This window comes from Odocoileus virginianus, chromosome 6 (genome assembly GCF_023699985.2).
Source record: "Odocoileus virginianus isolate 20LAN1187 ecotype Illinois chromosome 6, Ovbor_1.2, whole genome shotgun sequence".
In the NCBI taxonomy this organism is placed as follows: domain Eukaryota; kingdom Metazoa; phylum Chordata; class Mammalia; order Artiodactyla; family Cervidae; genus Odocoileus; species Odocoileus virginianus.
Genome location: NC_069679.1, coordinates 27,631,372 through 27,656,440, shown reverse-complemented (window position 1 = coordinate 27,656,440; position 25,069 = coordinate 27,631,372). Strand labels below are relative to the sequence as shown.

Genomic DNA, 25,069 nt, shown 5'->3' with positions numbered 1-25,069 from the left:
TCAAGAGCCACTATGGGGCTGGAGTCTGTGAGCGAGGCCATGGTGTCTGGGTCCCCCACACTGTGCTGCCTCTTCAAAAGGCTGCCATGAGACAAGCAAGAGGACTCTCCAACCCTAGCTGCCGGGACCCTCTGCTGTCTTTTTGATGCCCCGCTTGGAGACGGTAGTATGGATCCTGCCCAGAAAGTCTTGGCTGCCTTTCCATGCTCAAATGTCTATTTGGATCCATGAAGATGTGAGGAACTGCAAATGGCTCCCTCAACAGCCTCATGGGCCCAAGGTTCCCTTCTGTTCACCACCCTGCTGGTGCGTGGCCTTAGCCCTCCTGGTCTGAGTGGAAGGGGTAAGGACCTTCAGCTTATCACACGGCTTTCGCTTGTGAGCTGACTGGCCCAGAGATGCTAAACTCTGGGCCACTATCTGACGGGGCTGCTTACCCATTCTCTCCACTTCCTGGACACTGGCCGACTCGGAGCTCTCGGTGAGGCACGTACCCAGGGGTGAGGCTCCCTTCCAGGTCAGGGCCTTCCTGGCTGTGCCGAAGTGCCCCTCGCCTGAGGAACAGAGGGCATGCTGGATGAGATGCCCTATCCTTGGGGGGTAAGAAGCAGCCAGGGACAGATACTCTTCCGAGAATTGCTCAGGAGGGTCAGCAACAGGTGGTAACGTGGTGGAGGGGTCCCGATTCACGAAAACACTGTGGAGACAAGGAAAGCCATCTCAGAAGTCAAAGGTCCCTACTTCCTGCTGACAGAGGGAATATAAAGTCCCCCTTAGTTTGCTCTGAAAGAGATTTAAATCTAGGCCAGGGCTTTCTTGGTGGTTCAGTGGTAAAGAATCTGCCTGCCAATGTAGGAGACACAGGTTTGATCCCTGGTCCTGGAAGATCCCACATGCTGCGGAGCAACTAAGCCCCTAAGCCACAACTACGGACGGTGTGCTCTAGAGCCTGAGAGCCACAACTATTGAGCCCACATGCCACATCTACTAAAGCCTGTATGCCCTTAGAGCCTGTGCCCCACAAGAGATGCCACCACAATAAGAAGTCCATGCACTGCATCCAGAGAGTAGCCCCTGCTTGCTACAGCTAGAGAAAAGCACATGCAACAATGAAGACCCAGCACAGTCAAAAATAAATAAATAAAATTGTTAGAACTAGGTCCCTATGGCCTTTTGGGCTTCCCCGATAGCTCAGTTGGTAAGGAATCCACCTGCAATGCAGGAGTCCATGGTTCGATTCCTGAGTCGGGAAGATTCACCAGAGAAGGGATAGGCTAGCCATTCCAGTATTCTTGGGCTTCCCTTGTGGCTCAAAGTGTAAAGAATCTGCCTGCAATGTGAGAGACCTGGGTTTGATCCCTGGGTTGGGAAGATCCCCTGGAGAAGGGAGCGGCTACCCACTCCAGTATTCTGGCCTGGAGAATTCCATGGACTATATAGTCCATGGGGTCGCAAAGAGTTGGAAACAACTGAGCGACTTTCACTTCATTTCATGGCCTTTAGGGTCTACAGGTACACAAGGCAACTGCATACTAGAGTCTTGGCTCTTAGAGTAGCCCTAGGAACACTGTGTTCCTCATTTTCTTTACTTATAAAAAGGTTGAACAGAATCTGAATCGAATCACGCCTTTAGGGAAAGCTTCCAACATGAGGAACTGAAGAATAACTTAAACGGCTCTACAAGGAGTCAAACAAACAAATCTATAAAGCAGCACATCACATAGAACTGATCCACTTTAACAAATTAATGACATGAACAAATTATTAAAAAGAAAAAAGGATGTTTAAAAGAAACTTGAAGGATATAATAACCACATGCAGTGTGTATATCCTACTGGATCTTAATTTAACTATAAATATATATATTTTGAGGCAACTAGAGAAATTTGAATATGGCCTAGGTTTTTTATTATACTGAATAATTATTTTAATTTTGTTGGGTGTGATGACAATATGGTTACAAGGAAAGCCCTTATTTTTCAGAACTGTATATATTTGTTGTAGGATTGAAATGACATGCTGTATAGGAGTTGTTCTAAAATACTTCATCAGCAACATGAAGGAGGGGAGACAAAGCAAATCGTGACACCTGCTATGGGTGACAGGGACATGATTCTTTCCACTTTGTGTTGGAAATGTTTCACATACTCTGAAGGCTATGAGTGATTGGTGAGCAAACATAACACTGACAGACATTAACTGTGCACCTAATATGGGCGAATCCCAGAGCATATAAAGAGGTGGACACAGCCCTCTGTTCCAAGCAGTCTGGGAGACAGCATATCCTCCCCTTGACTGAACATGAGTGAAGGAGAAAGGAAAAAGGAGGATCCCAAGCTGAACCAGGAGTCAGAGAGACAGCGCTCCATGTGCTCAATATGGTAGGGGGTTGAGATGCTGACTGGAGCTGCTGGTCAGGTGAGAGGGGAAGGAGGAAGGGTGTGGGAACAGACTGAGGTTTGGGGCAGCATGAGATGGAGGGGGCAGGACCTACACAAGGAAGCATATGTGGACAGCCATGGTCTGGAGCACAGGGAAGACGAAGCTGAGAGTCTCCCTCAGGAGATGTCACCAAAGAAGCAAGAGCTGCCGCGCAGAGTGGGGCAGGGGCAGTCTTAGAAGATTCCGACTATAGAGAAAGAAGAGTGGTCGGAAGAGAGAGAAAGTGATGAGCAAGAGAAGAGTAGACACATCTTTCCATTTCACAGCTGGAAGAAACTGAGGCCCTGGGAAGGGGCTGTAAACCTCAGCTGGTGCCTCCAGGCGGCCTCCGTGGGCTGTACCTGCGCAACTGGGCTGAGTGCCAGCTGCAGGGCCTTCGGAGGCGCAGAGAACTGCAGCTTGTCAACCTGCTTCTACGATGAGGCCCTGGGACCAGGGTACCAGGGCGGAGGGCTGAGAGGGCGGTCCTCCGAGGGCGGTCATCCTGGAACCAGCACAGCGCCCTGAGCTGCTCAGGTCCCCTGTGGGCCTCCAGCAGCCTCTGCTTCTTGATGATCCCCTCCAGCTTGAATGAGGCTCTTTTCTGCCGGATGCTCCGCTCGTGTCTCTGCAGGAACTGCAGGTGTACCACCCTGCTCTGGCTTTGGACCTGGGGGGACGGCTGAGTCTTGGGGTCTGTCTGGCACCACGAATGAGAAGGCACTGCAGCCTCAAGTTCTTTCTCTGCTGCGTGGTCTTGCTGCGGCTGCTGCCTCGAGCTGGCCAGCCAGGTCTCTCCTCTGAGCAGCCACTGCTGGTCTGCAAACCAAAAACACCCCAAGAGAAGGTCAGCCCTCCCTCCCTCCCTGAACTCAGGCACCTCCGGCCACAGCTGCACCTGCGCAGAGTGAAGAGCTGGCCAGGGTGACAAGGTGGGATGAAGGCCACAGGGCCCTCTGGGGCAAGAGTGACAGCCCCCGTGACCACACATCAAGGGGATGTAGCCCCTGGCCTCCGCAGGGCAGTGGGCACACACACAGGCCAGTGGCAGAGCCTGGACGAATGTGTGCATACAAAGGAGCAGGCAAGAGAACCATCACCCCGATGAGGGGCCAGAAATGGGGCGGTTTCCTTATTCTTGCTTCCAGTCCCTTGTAAGAGCCTCTGGTCTCTAAAAGAGGGGAGAGAACCCCACATACCATAGATTCCATCATATCACAAAGAGAACAAAGGAGAGAACACAGAAGGCTGGGGGGCACAGAGAGATGGGAACGGCAAGCAGGCTCCTACCGTCTTCAGCCCGCAGGCCGGCGTGCAGCTGTTCCTGCTCCGCTTCCCGTTTGGCTCTGATCTGTCCCACTAGGATCTGCTGCCTCACATCCCCCACGAGGTGCTGCTGCTGCTGCGGAATCTGGGTGCCGTAGGGCGTCTCTCCAGCCCTCAGTGGCCAGTGGTCCTTGTCATTCTGCTCTCCCAGCGCTCTCCTGTCACAGGGGCCGGGTCACCCGGGGGAAATGCAAACCCAGTTCAGTACAAACCACAGTGGCCTCAGTCCCTCCCAGGGAACCCTGCCTTGGACAGGGCGCAGAGGGCTCCAGACTCCTGACACCTTGGGACACACAGGCACGGTGTCACAGGCAGCTTGTGATGTCACAGTGCAGGAGGGGAGAACAGTCCTGAGGTTAGCATATTCCTAGACTGTGGGTTCAGCAGAAACATAAGTTCACTTTGGTTAAGGAAAACAGATAAGTAAAAATGGTTGGTTTTTTTTGTTGTTGTTGAAAAAAAAATTTAGCTAAATAAAGGAACCCTGTCATTAAAAAGCAAGAAGAAGAGAATAAAAAGGTATATGCTGAAAATGTGGTATAATGAGAGTTGAGCAGAAGTTCTGGAAACATGGTGGGAACAGAACTTCTCATCCACGTTCAGAGCCCACAACTGCACCTCTCGATCTAGTAGTGGGAGGAGAGGGAACTCAGATGTACACTGACCTGCATGGGCCCCAGGGGCCCCAGGGGAGGGCTGGTCTCGGGGAGCGAGCCCTGCAAGAGGGTACAAGACCTTTAGGCTCAACCTCACCTCTCAGAGACACCTGCTGATGTGTTTACTGGTGAAACTGTCCAGGATGTGTTTAGATCCAGTGGGGAGGCATTGGGGACATGTTGGGGATATAAATGAAACATGATTTAGCCATGAGTTGATCATTTGTAGTATAGCTGAATTTTCCAATCATACAAAATTTAAAAAGGTTCTATTGGCTTATACAAGGACTCAGATTCATTCCCCAGCGCCTCTACCAAAAGAAGAAAAAGAAAATTCCAGATTCAGACATGCTTTACTCTGCCACCAGGTTCCTGCAGGACCATGGACAAGTCAGAGCCTTCCTCTGAAGACTGACAGCTTCTCCCCTCATGCTAACCTCTCCCTTGGTCTCACATGCTTCTATGCACGGGCCTCCCATGCTCTTTCTTCAGGACCTCTCCATTCCTGTCATTCAGGTTTCTAAAAGAGCCAAATGCATGAGGCTCTGCTCTGGGGTGAGAGGGGAAGCATCCAGGAAGGTTCAGGGTTTGTTGGAAGCTGACACATAAGCTGGATCTGGCCGTGCTTAGCTTACCCTCGGCCCTCATTCCAGCCCCAGGAGCCCACGGCTCTCAGGCTTGAAGACTCACTCGGTGACTTGACACCAGAAGTGGATGGCAAACAGGCTGAGCAATGAGCTCTGAGGGGTCCACTCCACTTAGGAGATTTACCACCTTGTAGAGAAGAATGAAAGCAGAGGTCCAAAAACTACAGCCTGTGGGCCACATGGTCCACACCTCGTTCTTGTGAATCCAGTTACTGGAACCCAGCCACACCTGAGGTTTATGTATTGTCTAGGGGGTTTCTGTGCCTTGCTGGCACAGCTGGACAGCTGCAGCAAAGCGTAAAACACAATCTGGCCCATCACAGAAAGTCTGCTACTTTTGATTTAGAAGAAATTAAGATGTCTTAATGTAACCGGAGGAGGACAGTGAAGGATGGAAGGGTGGGAGAGTGGGTCCAGGGACCTGCACCAGTGTGCTCTGGAAAAGATGGGTGCTGCTGCTGTGATCAAAAGGCCAAACACACACAGTGGAGTGTACAGAAAACATGTATGACAGAGGCTAGCAAATGGAATAAAAAGCCAGTGAGCACCACACAAACAGAAAAAACATTTTACACATATATTTGTATGTATCATACCTACATTGCAGCTCCAAATTGTGTCTGACCATGGACATAGATGAATTACAAACCTGAACCCATCAGAGGGTCTTAAGACATACCCAACAAAGATCCAGACCATCAATTACATGAGGCAGGGAGGAGATCTTTATTCTGAATTCCCTGAGTGTTCAGTTTCCTTCCTGACTCTCAGATTTATTGCGTTGGCCAAAAAGTTCATTCGGGCTTTTCGCAAGCTGTTATGGAAACCTGAACGAACTTTTTCTCCAACCCAATACAATCAGCTTCTCCCTAGAAGACAGCTCCTTTACCCTCCCCCAGGGAAAGTTGTAGCTAGCCATCAGCTTCTGCAGACCCAATAGTGGCAGCAGGCCTGCAAGGAGAGGCAGTCTGGAAGAATCCCCACAGACCCTGCACATTCACCTGAGGAGTCACACACCATCAGACTAAAAACAGCTCCTGTGCTGAGCACATTGTCAAGTTCCCAGAAAGCAACTGAAAAAGAACATGCTGGCTTAATGCTCCAAGTTGGGTAGATGACCAAGGACCAGTCTTCTGTTACCTGCAGTTGATGACCTCTGTCCCTCTCAGACGGTGCCCTTCACCCCGGGGGATCTCAGCACCTCCAGCTACTGCCAGGACTCCACCGGGCCCTCTGGTTGCTCGACTCTGGAGGCTTCCACAGCAGAAACGCAGTTGCACCCACTTGCAGAGGAGACAGTGGCAGCAGCAAGTGTCCCTGGGTTCTAGGCACTTAAGGCTAAGTTCCCCAAATTCCAAATGGGACAATGCTAAGAACACGGATGACAAAGAGTCTTCAAGGACAAACTGCTCTCAGGTCCAGATATCTGTCAAGGGGCCGACCTCCCCTGCTCTGGAGTCAGCACTAGCTTTGCAGGCTCCCAGCAGAGAAGCACCCCACCAGAGAGAGGGGACGGAAAGGAAACCTGGGACACAAGGAGGCTTTGGAGCCTACACCACCCAAGAGCAAATGAGAGACCCTCATGGAGACACACGCCCAGATGGGGAGGCCCACTGACAACATGCTGGGCCCCTCACAGTCTCTCCAGCCCGTCTAGTGGGTCACAGGCTTCAGCCCACCCCACCCACTGCTGCCAGAGGCTGGTGCACGCTTGCAGGTGATGGCAACTGGGCAGGACCACCCCGGCCCACAGGCTCCCAGGGCTGGAGCTGAAGATGGGATGCAGCAAGGGGGAGAGGCCCGCTTCTCTAGTCACCCTCTGTCCTCTGAATGAAAGGGGTCATTTTTGGTTCTGCTGAAAGGTCACATCCATGCCCATGGGGGTAGAGAGCCTGAGAAGACTTCAAAAAGACAGAAGACCAGTGTTTTTCTGGGGTGAATGGGTCTGCAAGGGCGAGATACTGGGACACGAAAGCAAAAGGGAGGCCACCTTCCAGGGCAGCAGGGCTGTGGGGTATCAGGCACGGAGCAAAGCATTCCATGTGCACCCGCTCCTTCAGCCTGTGTCACAAGGACCCCTGGGAGAGAGATGGTAGCACCCTTACTTAGAGGTGAGTAAATGGGCTCAGAGACTTAGTAGCTTGCCTAAGATCACACAGCTTTCTGTTCTAGAGCCAGGAGGTAAGGCTACTTTACCCAATGCCATTATCTCTTCAAGTATCTGTGGCTCTTTAAGTTGCAGAGCCAGGGCTTCCCTAGTGGCCCTGTGGTAAAGAAGTCAATGCAGGAGACTTCTGTCACTCATCTGGAAGATCCCAAATGACGCAGAGCAAGTCAGCCCATAGACCACAACTACGGAGCCTGTGCTTTACAGTCTGGGAGCTGCCACTTCTGAGCCTGCGTGCTGCAGCTGCTGAAGCCCACACATCCTAGCCCGTGGTCCCCAACAAGAGCCACCACAATGAGAGGCCCGAGCACCTCAACTAGAGAGTAGCCCCCACTCACCACAACTAGAGAAAAGCCCACGCGGAAACGAAGACTCAGCACAGCCAAAATAAATAAATATTTTTAATTAAAAAAATAGTAAGTTGCAGAGCCATTTCCTGTAAACTTCGGGACTCTGGGAGAAATATAGCCTCAGTGTGTCTTCCCAACAGAACTTACCTATGACAAGGCCTCCTTTCATGACTTAACTACAAAAAGGGAGGTCATTCTGACAAAAAAAGAGCCCTGGCTTCGGTCCTGAGCCCACCTTGGTCTTGATATGCTCCACTCTGTGCCACTCCTCAGGACCCCCAGTCACCCTACACTGACCATCCTCCCTTAGGCCCTGGATCATTGTCCTCCTGGCCTCAGAGCGCTCCTATCCTCACCCAACATCTGGCCATCAAGGTCTGACCCAAGACTCCTCAGCTTCCATCACTGCTCCTGGCCTAAGGAAAGAGCAGCGGGAGCCCGGGGGCTGTCAGAACCCTCCCAGGCACCCTGAGTTCATGGTGCAGGACAACCCCCCGCACAGACACCAGGGCCCCTGCTGACATTTGCTACAGAAGTCCTCAAGGTACAGGACACTGGTGGCTTTCAGAACAGAAGGATACCTGTTTCCAGTATCCAACCCACAAGGCATCTCGATTAGGGAGGGAGCTCCTATGCAGAACTGGACAAAGGATGACTGCGGAGAACAAAAGCAGTTGCTATGAATCACACAGAAAACTGACTCCACACTCCACAGTTTCAAGGCAGGCCAAGCAAGTAGATTAGGGCAGGAGCCCAAGACAGTTTCATGCTGTTCCTAGAGTTCTTGAACCCTTGGTTATGAGGAAAACAGGCTTCTCAATCCTACAATAACTTAAAAAACTCAGAGGGAGCTGGTCCTGGAAGTTAACTGACACACACGTGAGCTCACACACAGGCAAGCCAGAATTCAATGGGATCCATGGAAGGCAGGTCTGAAAGCAGCAACTGATATCCATAGTCACATCACATGTAAATCTTGTGGACAGAGAAGGTGGCGACAGGAAACATCAAGTGATACTAGTACACACCTCTCTCAGTGATGAAGGAAGTGTGATATCCAAGGGGAAGTGAATGAGGACCATGACCACTTCCCTTTCACCCACTGGCTGAGCAGCTAGCTCACCATCCTCAGACCACTCACCCAAGGTGGTTCAGGCCAGGCTTCATTCCCAACTTGGCTGCTACACTCAATTCTTCCCTGCTCCATGTTGTAATGAATTAAAAGCAAAACCAATAGGCTCCACAGCAAAACGAGCAACTCTCTCTCACCTTTCCTTCCAAAGCAAAGGGCAGAGACACATCTGGGAGGTGGTGACATCTCCACCCAAGTCCAGCCACTCCAGAGAGCCACTGCCGCCAACAGCCTCTCCGACCTGTGGACAAGGAAGGAAGCCTCATCACCTCCATCCCAACAGACAGAGACACAGCTCAGCTGCCCCTCCAGAAAGGTGAAGCAGGGAGGTCAACAGCCACGTGGAGAACACCATGTGCTCACCTGCCTCCTCTGCCGAAGGACGGCGGCCTCTGCGGGGTGGTTGAACCGGAACTTCTGTGCTTTCCCCAGGGTTATGACTGCTCCTGTGGCATAGACACCAAACTAAATTCAAGTCACAGTTCAAGTTCTGAGTACAGTAATGTGCAGGGCACTGTTCTGGGGGACAAAGTCCTACCCTCAGTAAGGTGATCATTTAGCTGAGTCCATAAGATCTGCACTCCCTGGATATCGCTCAGCATATGCATTGAACTAATGAGATGAACAGGAGAAGCTCTGGTATTCCAGGGGAAAGCAAGTGGAGCTCCAGGTGGAGCAGTCAGGGAATGCTTCATGGAAGAAGGGGTACCCAAGTTCACCCAAAAGAACACAGAATCTGAATAGATTAATAGTAGTAGTAATAATGGCATTAATCACCATAATGAGTATTTTCTGAGTGAAAAGAACACTGTTAAGAACATACACAGATTAGCTCAATCAATCCTCACAATGATTATATTATTATCCCCATTTTCTAGATGAGGAAATTGAGGCTCAGAGACATTCCCAAGGATGTACAGCAAACACAGGTACAAATTTCAGAGAGTCATTCTCTACTCTGGGGCCCTGGACTTGGGGTTTCTCTGTTTACGGGAAGAGGACCGTGTTAGGAAATCTTCAGGTCCCTGGGTGCAGAGGCTGGGGGTTCCATCCTTAAAGCCTGCTTCACTGAGCCCTCTGGGTCTGGTTCCTGAGAACGGAGCTGGCCCGCCACTCATCCCAGCATAAACTGGGCTGTGGGCAGTCCTACCTTGGGTGAGACGGCAGGAGGAGGTGACCTCTCGGCCGTTGACCGTGCAGCGGGCGCCGCGGGCAGGGCGCAGCATGACGACCCCACGGGCGCTGGTGATGGTGCAGTGGTCTCTCTCGATCCACTGACCCTGCAGGACTACAGACGACAGGGGCGTCACTCGGGTGGAGGCACAGCCCAAGAGGCACCTCCGCCACTCTCCTGATGAGATCAGAATCCACTTCTGGGAGATCTCACATCATGACAGGAGAGGAGGAGCCACCACCTGAAGCCATCCAGACCCAGATGGCCCCACGGTGTGCGCCTCCTCCTCTCGTGTCCAAGACCCCGAGCCTGGCAGCAAAAGAGCAGCAGCCCTTCAGAACTCCAAGATTCCTTCCTCTCCGAACCCTCAGCTTCCTCGGAAGAAACCCGTCAGGCATGAACACCTACACAGAGCACCAGACCCATACACTCTGTCACTCACCGATGTCCTGTTCCTGCTCTGAGTCAATCCTTCCTATTTTTGTCGTCCCCTCCTAAAGGGAAAAACAAAGCCATTTTAAGGAGAATAAAAAGGGATGTAGCCCTGTCCCAAAGGAGAGTCCACCTGTTTGAGCACCATCACTGTCTCCCCATGCCCACCCCAGCTTCCTTTCCACACCACTTATCAGCTTTGGTCCAGGCTGCTCTGACTGCTCTGCCCACTCACTATGCAGCCAGGATGCCCCTGGGAAGGTGTGGGCAAAAGAGTGCAGGACAGAGCATCCCCAGCTTTTTGCAGAGTGAATCCCAGGGACGGGGGAGCCTGGTGGGCTGCCGTCTATGGGGTCGCACAGAGTCAGAAACGACTGAAGCGACTTAGCAGCAGCAGCTAGAACTGGTCAGCTCCTTTCTGCCCTGTAGCTTCGAGTTAGGCAGTCAGAGCTTCTCTAAGTCTGAGGAAGAGGGCACACGAGTATGGCTTTCTCCCAGGGACTAAGGTTAGTGTGGCCCAAGTTTGGTCCAAGTCAGTCTCAAAGAGACATGCTTTCTATGACGATGTATGGAAGCACAGGATTTTTACCTTCTTGATCCGTAGATGAAGTTTAACAGACACCAGATTCTAAGAAGAGTAAAACACAAAAAGGAGGAAAGCACATCTAGAATCAAAAAAGACTGAAAGAGAGTATAAGAGAAGAGGTGGAAACTGGAGTTAGTATCAATGAATCACTGGGTAAGTAGAAACTCTAACAATGCAGTTTAAGAGCACACAGCTCTGTTTGAGGAAGGCAGTGACATGGCAACAGAGATGCGAGTCTAGAGCTGAGTCTAGAGCTGTATTTATCATTTACTAACTATCCCCTATGTACAGGGCACCGTGCCGAGTGCTTTACAGACATCTCTCATTTAATACTTTAACACCCAGAATGTAGCATTATGATCCTCTGCATAGAGGAGGAATCTGAAGCTGATAGGAAATAAGCTGCCCTGGGAGCCCACATACTACACAGGACAACCCTGGCTAGAATTCATTTCTCTCCTGGTCCTGTGCCCATGCTATTCCAACCTCACCAAACCACCTGCCTGGTGACTGATGCTTTTTAAGTGACTAGAAAGTTCCATGTTAGGCTTCACTGTCAGCAGCCAGAAGGCAGGGCCCTGCAGCTCTCCCAAAATTGCTTGTGAAGAAAGACTCCTGGAAGTAATAAATGAGGATCTGGCTCCCTCTCAAAACCCACAACCCTCCAGAACCCAGGCTTTCCTGCTCAGCCACTGAGGATCACACAAGCCAATGGATGCCAGTCTCCAGACTCCACCAGCCAGAACGGAGGGAGAGGGGTCAAGACTGCTCTCAAGGGGTCAGGGTCAGCCCCAATGATGAGGCACGTTCCTCCCAAAGGGATAAAGGCCACAGCACATCCCAGCCTCTGGATATGCAGAGCAGAAACCACCCAAAACGTGCTGGCCTCTCATTTAAAGTGGGATGAGCTGGCGCCTGCTGCCCCTCTGCTGCTTTATGCCTCTTTCTTGGGAGGAACAGCAGCACAAAGGCAGTTATGAAGGTAAAGTCCAGGATATCAATAACCTGTGCTCCTTCCACCCTTTCCGCTGCCCACTCCCCACCCATGCTGCCTCCCAAGATGACTCAGGCAAACAGCTCCCAGGCCACTGTTAGGGACTAGGTCTGGGTCTGGAACCAAGTTAACAAATAAAAACAGAGAATCTAGAATGACTACTGTTATACTACTACCTAACCCAGGATGCAAACAAGTGAAAAGGAGGGAAATGGGTAAAAACCCATAGAAATGCAGGATGAGAAGTAGACTGAGAGACTTCCCTGGTGGTCCAGTGGTTATAAATCCACTTTTCAATGCAGGGGATGTGAGTTCAATCCATGATCTCGGAACTGAGATCCCATGTGCCTCAGGGCAACTAAGTCTGCACGTTGCAACTAGAGAAGCCCACGCACTGCCTCCTCCCCACCAAAAGCAGACTGGGACCTCATCCCCAGGTTCATTATCAGTGTGTGAGGGAGTGAGCGACCCTCAGTGCACTGATTCGGCTAGGACGCCAGTGACCCAGGATCATCCATCTCTTGCCTCCAGCTCAATCTGCCCTTCATCCTTCAACCCTCTGCTGCTACCTAACTCTGTCACATGATGTCTGCCTTCATCTGCTCACTCCACATCCAGTCAATGTATCACATCAGCTCTACTCAAATACTAAGCGTTTTATTCCATCTGGTCTCTCCTGACCTCCAATCTTTCCCTTTGGCTCTGACTAATGGAACGATTGATTGCATTTGGTGTTTAGATTTGTTATTAAAGTCACAGCCGTTTCTGCCTGGGGCGTTTTCACTGAGATGATTTATGCTGTGTCAAAAAAGAAGCTACTTTAACTTTCTGTCTGGGAGGCTCAGTCTCTGACAACTTCCCCGAGGCTCAACCTCAGAACACAGACTTGCTAATAAGTGCATGAGCCTTGCTGAAGTCTCCCCACCACAGGCACTGCAGCAACAGCAACCTAATTTCTCCAGGGATAAAGGCAGCATCACACATCCCCATAAACTCTGTTCCTTTAAAATGTCAGTTTAGCATGCTGAGGACAATTATGAAAAATGCAGATTGGATTTCCAGTGAGCATAGGGCTCCTGGCCACATACAATATGTTTCCCTGGTGGCTCAGATGGTAAAGAATCTGCCTGCAATGCAGGAGATGCGTGTTTGATCCCTGGGTTGGGAAGATCCCCTGGAGAAGGGAATGGCTTCCTACTCCAGCATTCTTGCCTGGAGAACCCCATGGACAGAGAAGCCTGGTGGGCTCCAGTCCATGGGGTTGCAAAGAGTCAGACACAACTGAGTGACTAACACTTTCACTTCAATGTATGTTTAGCCCATCCGTGGGGACTGTCCTTCTACATTAGGACAAACACTTTTGATGAGGACAGGATATAAGACTCTACCTACCATGTGTCACTAACTCTCAAAATGCTTCATTTAGAAGTAAGGTGGCCTCCAGGTGACAAAGAACCAGGGGAGCCAGGTCCTTGCAGAAGGGCTTCACGTCACTCTTTTCTCTGGGTGCTTGAATGTCACACCCTGGTCACCCTTAGCCCATCAGCTCTCCAGAGTTCTGCACACTTTTTTTGAACTTCCTAAATCAACTTCCTCTCTCCTCTCTTCTTTCCCAGGCAAACCTAGTAATGGAGAAGGGGAGTTGACTGAAGTGGGAAAGTACTAGAAGGGAACTGCTTCTTATCCTTTGATCCCTTTAGTCCCTGAAAGCCGTCTGTGAGCTGCCTGTATCTGCGGGGAGTGCTCAGGAGTGCTGGTGGAATTATGAGGTTGGGATTTCACCTCCAGGAGTGCACTCCTGTGCTTTAGGAAGCCAGAAAAGGAATATAAGCAGCATCTTTCTTATTTTAAATGAGGAAACTGAGGCACAGAAAGCAAAAACAAGAGCGACAGTAGTAGCAGCTGAAAACCAAATTCTGATTTCTAGTCTTCTGCTCTATTCATACAAAAATGAAACAGATCACAGTTGGTGGGCAGGCCTGGCTTCCTGAGGGCAGTTCTGCCACCTTGGCTGCCACTGGCCTTTCCCTCCTGCACCTCTGGGGCCTGCAGCTGAGGGAGAGAGTGGGCACACCCGCCTGCTCACCTTGAGGTGATAGAGCACGACACCTGTGCTGAGCACGTCATCCTCCAAGGCCATCAGGTGTGGCAGGCTGGAGTCAATGACCAGCCCAGCCCGCCTCCTGTTGATGTCCACTCTGTAATGTTCCATGAGAGCCTGCCACTCGTTCCACTTCCGGGCCCAGTCTTTAGACAGCTGGTCTGTCTGTGGAGACAGAGGGGTGGTCTTGGACACTCAGAACGGGGAGCAGACAAAGGGTCCAGTGCCACCCTGGCCCATTTCTGGGCATCACTTCCTCACTTTCCTCCCCGAGATTATTCGAGGCCCCACACAGGCCCTTGCACCTCCTCTGTAAGCTCTCTGTGTTTTCTAAGTTTTCCTCAAAAGTTACCATTAATTTTATAAATAGAAACTCAAAAAATGTTATTTTTAAAGTTTTCTGCAATGAGCATGTATTGTTTTTAGGGGGGAAAAAAGCACCATAAATGCTATTTTTAAAAATTAGTTGGGGGACTCCCCTGGCAGTCCAGTGGCTAAGACACTGTGCTCCCAATTCAGAGGACCTGGGTTCGATCCCTGGCGAGGGAACTAGATCCTATATGCCACAACTAAAAATTCCTGCATGCTGAAGGTCAAAGATCCTATGTGCTGAAACAAAGAGCCAATGCATCCAAATAAATAAATAAATATCAAAAAACAAATTAGTTGGGATGTGAGTCAGACATCTTGTTTAAATTCCCTTCTTTCCACGACCATCCTGTGTGATCTACACTGAGAGTCCTCTTGTGACCTAACACTTCCAGAGGTGTACCCTTGAGTTCTAATATAAGCTTGCGCACCCCTCAAAGTCCCACAAAGCACCAAGAGAGGTCTCCCCAGGGAGAATGAAGGCTACAAAACTGGTCCGAAAGACCACGCAATAACAAAGTAGCAACAGCATTAACAATAAAACACTGAGGGTTTACTATGGATCAGGAACAGAATTTTCTTTTCTTTTTTAGGAACAGATTTTAAAAATAAATATGCTAAGGCTTAAAGGCCTTATGCTAAGCCCACTGGGGAAATGTGAAGGAACAATGTTGAATAAAGGGTCCTTTTTCCTTCTTGTGGTGGAAATTGATGTCAGGGCAGGAAACTTCCTTTGGGAGTGAAGAACTGAGGAAGGCCAGAAAAGGAACTGGATTCAGCTAACTCCTAATCTCATAAAGAAGAAAACTTAAATTTTTTAAAAATTTATTTTTAGTTAAGAAAAAAGAAATCATGCCAAGCTTAGGTACAAGTATTTTATGATCCTAAAAATATTCTTTTCTCTTTTTTTGGTCATGCCACATGGTTTACAGGATCTTAGTTCCCCCACCAGGGACTGAACCCATGCCTTCTGGAGCAGAAGTGCAGTCCTAACCACTAGACTGCCAGGGAATTCCTGAAACATTCTTTTTAATGTTATAATCATTAAGTTGAAGTTTGAAAGCTACAGGATACCTATGAAGGGCTGGCAGAGGTGGGTGGCAGGGCACACTCCCCTGAAGGTGCTTCAGAGGACACTGCCCCTCTGGCGACCTTTATCACCCACTCCTACCTGCCTAAGGTTGTAAGACCAGCAAGTGACAGGCTCAAGTCCAGTCTGCCAGCCTGTATAATGTAAAGATGTTAATGAGCCTGGAATGAAGCAAAAATCAGAACATATAGCTAAACACAGAATTTTTGAGAAACTTCTGAATATCTGAAGTAGTCTTCAAGTTTTGTTTGAGTAACAAAATACTGACATAGCCAGGATACTGTAATAACGTACAAGGATGATGCAGTAGAACACTAGAAATGGGGACATTCAGTTACAAGACCTAAATCCAACCTGTCACCAAATAATGCCTACCACTTCTTCCTTTTAAATGTCTCCAGGAATTACCACTTGATTCAATCTCCCCAGATATACTCACCCTCACAGGGTCACAACAACCGTCTCTTTCCTTGTTGGTCTCTCTGTTTCCAGGCCTCAATCTATTCTACATGCAACTGTCATATTAATTTCCCCCTATATACTCCTTTATCATGTCACCAACTTGGTTCAAGAAGCTATGCGTAACCTGCTTATGTCAAGGGCACACCTACTAAACCGGCCCTCTCCTCCCCTCAGTGCCTCTACCAGGAGCACATATCCTGGCTGGCTCCAAGGTCCTCACGCTGCATGTGTCCACATGGTCTCTCACACCAGCTCTTCTCTCACTTCTGTGGCTTTGCCTCTGTCATCCCGCCCTTACCCTGACACCTCAGCCCATCTCCTTACCTAACAGACCCTATCCATCCTCCAAGGTCTAGTTCAAATTCTCTGCCTTCCTACTCCAGCAGTGAAGCTGTCAATGAAAGTTCCAAGTCACCATGATTTCTCCTTCTGAAGCTCTTTCCATTTAACTCATGTGAGTTACTGCATTGAATCATTCTCTAAATGTGCTTCCAACTAGACTGCAAGCCACCTGAGGGCAGGGACTTCTCTGTGTCTCCTGCAGCATCACGCTGAACACCTATCTGGTGCTCAGTGAATACCTGTCATTCAGTTGATTTACTTATTTACCAGAAAGTCCCCTGGACTGCAAGGAGATCCAACCAGTCCATCCTGAAGGAGATAAGTCCTGGGTGTTCATTGGAAGGACTGATGCTGAAGCTGAAACTCCAGTACTTTGGCCACCTCATACAAAGAGTTGACTCATTGGAAAAGACCCTGATGCTGGGAGGGATTGGGGGCAGGAGCAGAAGGGGACTACAGAGGATGAGACGGCTGGATGGCATCCCCAACTCGATGGGCATGAGTGTGGGTAAACTCCGGGAGTTTGTGATGGACAGGGAGGCCTGACATGCTGCGATTCATGGGGTTGCAGAGAGTCAGACACAACTGAGTGACTGAACTGAACTGAATTCTTTTCTAGGCTACTGTACTGTCTGAAAGAAGTTATCATGATCCCCTGAGAGAACAAAGCAGTCAGAAAGCCAATCAGCAGCCCTAAGACAAACATCCTCGAATTCAAGGCTCAATGGAGACAAAAGTTTTCTCCAGATAGAACCTCTCTGTCCTGATGAGGGAGCAGTCCTGAACCAGGAATGATGGAGAGAGGTCAGAACGGTTCCCAAGGTGAAGTGAAGCACAACAGAGCGCCCCCAACATACCCACCTTCAATTCATTTTGGAGAATCAGCTCCTTCAGGTTTTCATCCTTTCCCTCATTCAATGAATGGAAGTTTCTCTGCACAAAGAGAGAGATGTGCTTCAAGGGCCCCACCCTTACTCTTGGGAAGGAAAGGTGCAGATAAAGGAAAGACGTTATTCTTAAAATCAGAAGCAAATCAGACGGCTAAGTATTGGGCTCAGAGTGGAACAAAGAAGGGGAATTCGAGGCAATTTTTTCTGGAGGGCCTCGTATCCCGTATCTGCCCACATACAGAACAAGGGTCATGCAGGCAGATGCCCTTTGGACAGCAGAGATGAAGCATCCCTTCTGAAACTACACAGGTAATCACAGTAACTCCCATCCTGTCTCTGCTCCCACTCTGCTCTTCAAGCACCCCCTGACTGAGGGCACAGAATGCAGCAGGGCTCAGATCCTCTGCAGAAGAGAAGGGTTTCCTGAGGACAGAAAAGTCCTGACGCCCACATACCAGCTCAAAGCTCAGCAGCATGGCTTTCAGTCTCCCAATCTCTTCCCTGAGTTCTCTGATCAACTTCACATTTGCATCCTGAAACAGAGAGAACTCAGTCACCACTGACTGACAGGAGGGCTCAAATGGCTATGAGGTGCTACTCGCAATGAGCTTGGAAGAAGCAGATTACTCATTTGGAGTAATTTCTAGGGCAGTCTTTTCAAAGTGTGGTCCCAGGACTAGCAGGAACTTCACCTAAGAGCTAGTGAGAAATACGAACTCTGTGGACCCCCATTCCCCACAATGCCCCAACACCTACTAAATCATAAAGTCTTCAGGGCTGGTTTAACAAACCGTCCAAGTGATTCTGATACACACTGAAGTTTCACAATCACTGCCTTAGAGCAGGACATCAGGCAGGTAATACGAACGCAAGAGTATGCTAATCTTCCAGTATTAGGTGCTAATCTTCCAGTATTAGGTGTGACTAAACTTAGTGCATAATTATTGATGCACTGCCCTTTAAAACAGTCCATAGCTGAGCTCTACATGGGCCATCCATTTGTAATACCTGCCCTGGAATTTTTTACAAAAACTGCAAAGCAGGTGAGGAACTTTTAGAATATTCTCATCATTAATTCAACTTTAAAGGCTAAAAAACTGCTCATATGCCACTTTTAGCCCAAAACAGAGATGTCACTGCAATTTGCATATGAAAAAAGGCATAAAGCAACATAAACTCAGAATAAAGGCAGTAAACGCAGACACTTTTAAGTGAGCTTTCCTCTAGTGGCAATAGTGTACCAGGGATCTTCACATCAGTGGCCATAGGGAAATACCTAAAATAAATTTTTTTTTTTATTAGTTGGAGGCTAATTACTTTACATCATTACAGTAAAAATAAATTATTTTAAAAGGCAACTGGATGAAGCCAGTCGGGATATGAGAAAAGAAAGAATTTTGCTCCCTCATCACTTGGAGAACAAGTCTGGCCACTGGGGTGAGTACAAAGAGAAAGAAGTCAATGAGAGGAAAACAGGAGAACTTGGTGTGAGCTGTTCGAAACCAGGACTTCAGAGGGAGGGCTCACCTCATTTACCCTAGGCTTGTTGATGATGTTTTTGGCATTGGATGCATATCTCAATGTGCTCATGGTCTCACTGTAGCTAGTGTGTGCAGGAGACACGGCTGGGGTAGAAGCAGAAAGTTAAAACACACACCGAGCCCTTCCCACCCAGCCCATGACCACTGATCTTGCTGCTATCACCCAGGCTGAATAAGACCCTTGATGAAATGGGCAGCCGTGGTCCTCTCTCTGAGGCAGAGCACCAGTCCCAACACAGAACCCACTCCACAGCCCACTCACTGGCAACCATGATGGTTCTGGAGTTGCCTCCGAGGCTGTCCTTCAGCAGCCAGGTCAATACTGAGTCCCGGTAGGGGATGTATGACTGCCTCCGGGAGGGTCCCCCTCCACTGCTGGCCCCGGAAGGAGAGCTAGGGAGCCCGCTGTCACCACCATCGCTCGCTGCACTGGTGAGGCTCTGGCAGCTGTTGAATACCTGAGAGTTCTGGGCTTAAAAGACAATAATAAAAGTGGAAGGAAAAAAAAGGAATTATGAAACAAATGCATTAAAACAAAGCAATGGCTGGAGAACAGACATCATACTCCCTAATCCCTTTCTGTCCATGTCAGGAGGCTTTAAATGTGGGCCCTGAATTCAACCCTGGATTCAAGCAATGGAATATTTAAGACACGTAATTTCCCAGTCTCTCTTCTTTTTGGAATGAGAGTGGTAGGATGAGGGTGATGTTGTAATCAAAAACCATAAATATCAATTTTTCATGCCCCAAACCGGAAGGTAAACTTTATCAAAGAGAACCTGCTAAGTACCTACCCTATTCTGACAAAATGAAAAACATATGAATTGTTTTCCAAAGTCTCCCCCCCCACTCTGGTCCTCCAGGCTGCTGGCAAAATACCTAAGGTGGAGATGACGATTCCCAAAGTCACAAGAGACTTGTTGATATTGGCTCCTTCAGTAATCCGGTCCTTACAGTAACTGGGATCTGCTCTTTCACTGAAACACATTGGATGAAAACAGAAACAGAAGCAAACAAGAAGACACTATCCTTTTAACACTGTTGAAAAACACTAACCATTGTGTTGCACTTCATGTAAAAGATCCATATAATAAATTCCCCTTAGAATTCAGTTCCAGAAATAATGTTACCGTCATGTCATGAACTGGCATCCTTCTACATTCTCAGGCAATAAAAATCAAATACTTCATTACATTTGGCTGTCAGAGAACTTTGAGCTAAAAGTAATATTCATTTACTGTAATGATACCAATATAGCTTTCTGTTATATACTAGTCTCCTTTTCTTTACTGTTTTAATTTCACATGTTAATGACTTTATGGTATCTGGGTCATTAACAGTTTCAAATTCCTTATTCAAGTAAATGGGAAATATTAAAAATTCACACTTCCAGTTGGCTGATATACTTTCTTTCAGAAAGCACTTAAGCTTTTAAGAGAGCACTGTGCCATATTAATTATTTAACAGTTTTAAAATAAGAAAATTTGCCTTATTTCATGTTACACTTTTTTCTGACTACATTATTCCTGATAATTTCTTCTTTCTAGGTATGTAAATAAGTAAAATTCAAGCTTTCATCTAATACTTTTTTAAAAGGCAGTATCTTATCCCCAATACCACAATGTTTTTTAAAGTGTTTCTTTTTTCTGAAGAGATGTGTAGAGCTGCATAAAATCAATACTAGGTCAAAGGAAAAAAGTGTGTTCAGTCACCTCTACTTAAAGCACCAGTTTTCAATCTTGGCTGCACTCAGCCTCACTCCCCTTGACTCCACTAATAGTCTCATTTATTTCATCTGAGGTACAGCCGAGGCACTGGGAGCTCTAAAAGGTCCAGGTGACTTTAATGGGCAGCTGAGATTGACAGCCCCTAACGCAGAACTTCTCAGCCCTAGAAAACTGTAATTTCTTAACCTATCAAACAATTTGTTTCTTTTGTAATTTTCTCAGGATGATTGATATGTGTAAAAGGTGGGGAAAAGTTTATTCCCTGTAAAATGGGCAAGAACAGGGTCCTTGTCAAGGAAATAATTCCACCTGGTTTTGAGATCCTAATTACCTGCCTGCTAGGTCCACAAGGTTGATCTTGCTAGCGATTTCAGAGGGGAGGTTGTTCTCCAGGAATGCCTGAGGGAGGAAATAGATTTAAAGAGTGTCATTTGGAATGATGTGTTGTTGTTTTCCCCACAGACACCCTCTTAAGACAGTATTTGGATTTTTAGCCAATTCACTCAAGAAATCTGTATTCTAATGTCCTCTGAACCAGAGGAGCTCTCAATATCTGACAGGTACAATCAGTAAGCCCTGGGTTCTTCCTTCATTAAAAATACGAGCAAAACTTCCATAGAGTAGGTAGGCAACCTCCTCCCCACTCCCCACAAAGTCTCCTGAGCGCAATTTACCAGGTAAATGCTCAACTCTGCTGTGGGAGGCTCTAGCTCATCAGTAGAGATCCACAGCAGGTGGCGGTGTGGTGGGCAGGGATCCTGATTGGTTTGCCTCTTGTTAACCTGTCACGGGCTTCCCCGGTAGCTCAGACAGTAAAGAGTCCGCCTGCAATGCAGGAGACCTGGGTTTGATCCCTGGGTCGGGAAGATCCCCTGGAAAAGGGAATGGCAACCCACTCCAGTATTCTTGCCTGGAGAATCCCAGGGACAGAGGAGCCTGGTGGGCTGCCGTCTATGGAGTTGCACAGAGTCGGACACGACTGAAGCGACTTAGCAGCAGCAGCAGAACACAACCTAAGTCACAGCATGTTATTAATCTGCTGGGCAGGACTCTCTCTGTGTTCTAAGCAGGGGCATCCTGTCCTCAAGAGCAAAACTACTCTGGCTTTCTTTTTTAATTCAATATGGGATTCTTGTTGTTTTATTTTAATGTTGTGCATCCATCGCCAAAATCCAGTTTTAAAACATTTCCAATAACTTCCCAAATTCCCTTAAGTCTGTTTGCAATCAATCTCCATTGTCATCTCCAGCCCCAGACCAACATTCAATTTTCTATCTATAAATCTGTCTTCTCAGCATATTTCACATAAACAGAATCATACAATGCCTGGCTTCTTTAATTGTGCATAATTATTTATAGATTCATTCAGGTTGAGGTACACGTCAAAAGCTCAATTTTATTGCTGAGTATTAACAGCATCCGCTGTATGAATATACCATGGTTTGTTATCCATTCACCTCTTAGTGAACATCTGAGTTGTTTCCAGTTTTGAACAATTACTAACAAAGCTGCTGTGAATATTTGTGTATAAGTCTTTCTATGGACATATGATTTCTTATCTCGAGAAAATACATAGGAGTGCAATGGCTGAATCATATGGTAGGTATGTGTTTAATTTTTTAAGAAACTAATTCTTTTTCAAAGTTGTACCATTTTACATTCCCACCAGTACTATAATGTATGAGAACTCCAATTCCTACACATCTTGCCAGTATTTAGTATAACCATTCTTTTCAATTTCAGCCATTTTAAAAGGTGGGCAGTGATAGCTTATTTGATGTTAATTTGCATTCCTCTAATAATTAATGATGTCTGCATCTTTTCAAGTGCTTGTCATCTGTATATTTTCTTAAGTATCAGTTCAAAATTTCTGCCTATCTTTTTGAGTTGTTTTACTGAGTTTAGAGAGTTTTGGATCTATTCTGGATACAAGCCTTTTATCTGACACACATTTTACAAGTAAATTCTCCCTATCTGTGGCTTTTCTTTTTTTTTTTTTTTTTTGGCTTTTCTTTTTATTTACTTAATAGTGTCTTTTGAAGAGCAGAAGTTTTAAATTTTGACCCATTCCAAATTGCAATTTGTTCTTTTGTTCAGTTTATATTTATAGTGCCATATCTAAAAATACCTTTGCCTAGTCCAAGGTCACAGGTTCTCCCATGTTATTTTCTATTATACAAGTTGAATGTTTCAGGTTTCACATTAGTGTCTATGATCCAGTTTGGTTAATTTTTTAATAAAATATACATTAATGATTTTCAACATGTTTGGGGATTGTTTTTGGCCATTATTTTTTTATTTTCTTATGCCTATTTTCTCTTCTTTCTTTCTAGGATTCCCACTACACTTAGGCTGACACACCTGATATCCCACAGGTCTGTGCGGCTCTGTTCATTCTTCTTCAAACCGGATGATTCCTATTGTTCTGTCTTCAACTTAATTAATTCTTCTGACATCTCAAATTGACTCTTGAGTCCCATTAGTGAATTTTTCATTTCTGTTATTATACATTTCCAGAATTGCCCCCTTTAAAATAACTTCTATCATTTTATTGAAATTCCCTTGAATCATAATCATCGTGTTTTTCTTTAATTCTTTACAACATGGTTTCCTTAAGCTCTTTGAACATATTATATTAGCTGCCTGGAAGTCTTTGTATGCTAAATCCAACAAGTGGAGCACTTAAGAGGCAGTTTCTAGTGACTGTTTTGTTTTCCTAGGTATGGGCTGCACATTCTTATTTGTTTTTGCATGTCTTAATTTTTGGTTGAATACCCGACATTTTGGATAACCCCATAACAACCCTGGATTCTGCGCTTTTTCCTCTCGAAGGTGACAGTAATTGTTGCTCTGTCTGTCTGGTAACCCGCCTGAACTGAAGCTCGAAAATCTGACTCCTCTACAGCATGCAGCCAAACAGGTCTCTATTCAGCTTTTTTCCTTTAGTTGTTTTTAATTTTAGGCTTGGCTTCTAGGGGGCCACCTGTGTCTGCATACCTTAATGTTCAGCCAAAGACTGATCAGAAATTGCAATTAAACACCTTGAGGCAATAGGACTTTTCTTCTCTGTTGATGGATCTATGTGTGAGCTGGGAAAGTCACTAAAAATTCTGGCCATTTTAAGTTTACTCCAGCATTCACTAGCCAACAGGGCCCTCTTGTGTCTCTTCTGCACAAACGTGCAGATTCTGTCAGTCTGGGCTGTATGGGCACATAGTCTCTGATGCATATGTGTACAGCTTCCATTCAACCCAGGATATGTGAAGGTCTTATCAAGCTTCCTATGGCCATATCATCTCCCAGAATTCCCAGTTAAACCCCCAGGTAATTTTCCAGTTCACTTCTTGCCTGAAGCAGACCTACAATCTCAGGTTAATGGAGCCACTGATCTCCTTGTTAGCTTGCCACCAAGATCACCCACTTTAACTGACAATGCTCCCAATCAAGTGAACCCCTCAAGCAATGGCAGCAACCAAGCTGCTGGCTTCCACCATCTGCCCTTCTCTGATTGAACTTCCTCACTGACAGAGATTGGGGTGTGAGTGGGGATGGGAGCAGCCCAAGGGAACATGCCATACATTTGTACTCTTACCAGAAATTCAGTAGCTCTCTTGAATACATGCTTCTCAGTTTATATGGCTTTGATCTATTCTGAAATACTTATTTTGACAGTTTCGTCTAGGTTTATTGTTGCTTTGGGGGATAGGATTTGTTAACCTCCTCACTCCATCATTATAAAAGTGAATCTTCTACTTTTAAATTTTAATGTATATTTTCATTTCAATCTTGCTTTTTATTTTAAATGCCCAGACTGATCATATGGATATGAAAGTGCTTTGAAATATTAAAAGTAAAATGTAAGTCAAAGATACTTGATTAGTCTTTATGCAATGCCTCTACCCCTTCTGGGTGAGCAGCTTAGTAGATTGTGTGTAGGTCCTACTTATGATATTAGGTCATATCAAAGGACCTATAAAGGGAAGGGTAGAAAGAAAGAAAAACAGGAAGATGGAATATTAGTCAAAAGGAACAATGAAAGAAAGAAGTCTGAGCAAACATTTAAATGGTAACCAACCTGTGTATAGTAGATAGTGAAGATGGCGTGGGATCTGCTGCTGGCTTCATGAACATGGGTTGCTGCTGTGATTCTGTGTACACAAGGGAGGAAAATTAGGACAAGATTGCTTATGCATGGTGGATCCTTAAGGATCCATGCGGAACACAAGAAATGTTAGTGCTGAGGTTCACAAGTGAGGATCACAAAACACCAGTATTTAGTCTTTTATAGTTAGGAGAATGGTCCCAAGAAAGCAGAAGCAGTGTTCCAGGTACTGATACCTGAGAACAACAGTGAGTATAACTTCATACTAAACCACAATTAGAACTTTTTTTAAGCAATAGAAGTTAAAAATCAGAATGGAAAAGTGTAATACTAGAGAGTCATCAACCTAGAAGACTATCCCTAAAACAGACCTATTTAAATTAGACAAGTAGATATGGAGAACTTGTTGGAGAAGAAGTCTCAAAGACAGTGAAAGTCAGTCATTATTAAGATTAATATCATGGTGCCAGAAAGGGCTTTAAAAATGAGGTCTTGAATTACATGAACATCATGCTTAAGCCAGGTGAAGAATGCACAGTCTCCCTGAGAAATTCATTCCA

At 46.8% G+C, this 25,069-nt stretch overlaps 1 protein-coding gene across 4 annotated transcripts in view; it reads right to left on the bottom strand.

Annotated features, from left to right (window-relative positions):
- STARD9 (StAR related lipid transfer domain containing 9) overlaps positions 1-25,069 on the bottom strand; it is a 117,608-nt gene that overhangs the window by 30,838 nt on the left and 61,701 nt on the right. For 3 of the 4 annotated variants that reach the window (XM_020906740.2, XM_020906741.2, XM_020906744.2), the window contains exons 9-23: positions 24,483-24,555; positions 20,739-20,806; positions 19,560-19,657; positions 18,943-19,152; positions 18,667-18,764; positions 17,595-17,672; positions 17,111-17,182; positions 13,972-14,151; positions 10,316-10,367; positions 9,850-9,987; positions 9,063-9,145; positions 8,837-8,940; positions 3,712-3,905; positions 2,784-3,240; positions 438-697 (exon numbers count right to left, since the gene is read on the bottom strand). In XM_020906740.2, the coding sequence (XP_020762399.2) occupies positions 438-697; positions 2,784-3,240; positions 3,712-3,905; positions 8,837-8,940; positions 9,063-9,145; positions 9,850-9,987; positions 10,316-10,367; positions 13,972-14,151; positions 17,111-17,182; positions 17,595-17,672; positions 18,667-18,764; positions 18,943-19,152; positions 19,560-19,657; positions 20,739-20,806; positions 24,483-24,555 (2,165 nt within the window). Of the gene's footprint in view, positions 1-437; positions 698-2,783; positions 3,241-3,711; positions 3,906-8,836; positions 8,941-9,062; positions 9,146-9,849; positions 9,988-10,315; positions 10,368-10,894; positions 10,983-13,971; positions 14,152-17,110; positions 17,183-17,594; positions 17,673-18,666; positions 18,765-18,942; positions 19,153-19,559; positions 19,658-20,738; positions 20,807-24,482; positions 24,556-25,069 lie in introns of those variants that run through there. The other variant, XM_070469080.1, reaches the window with a different exon arrangement.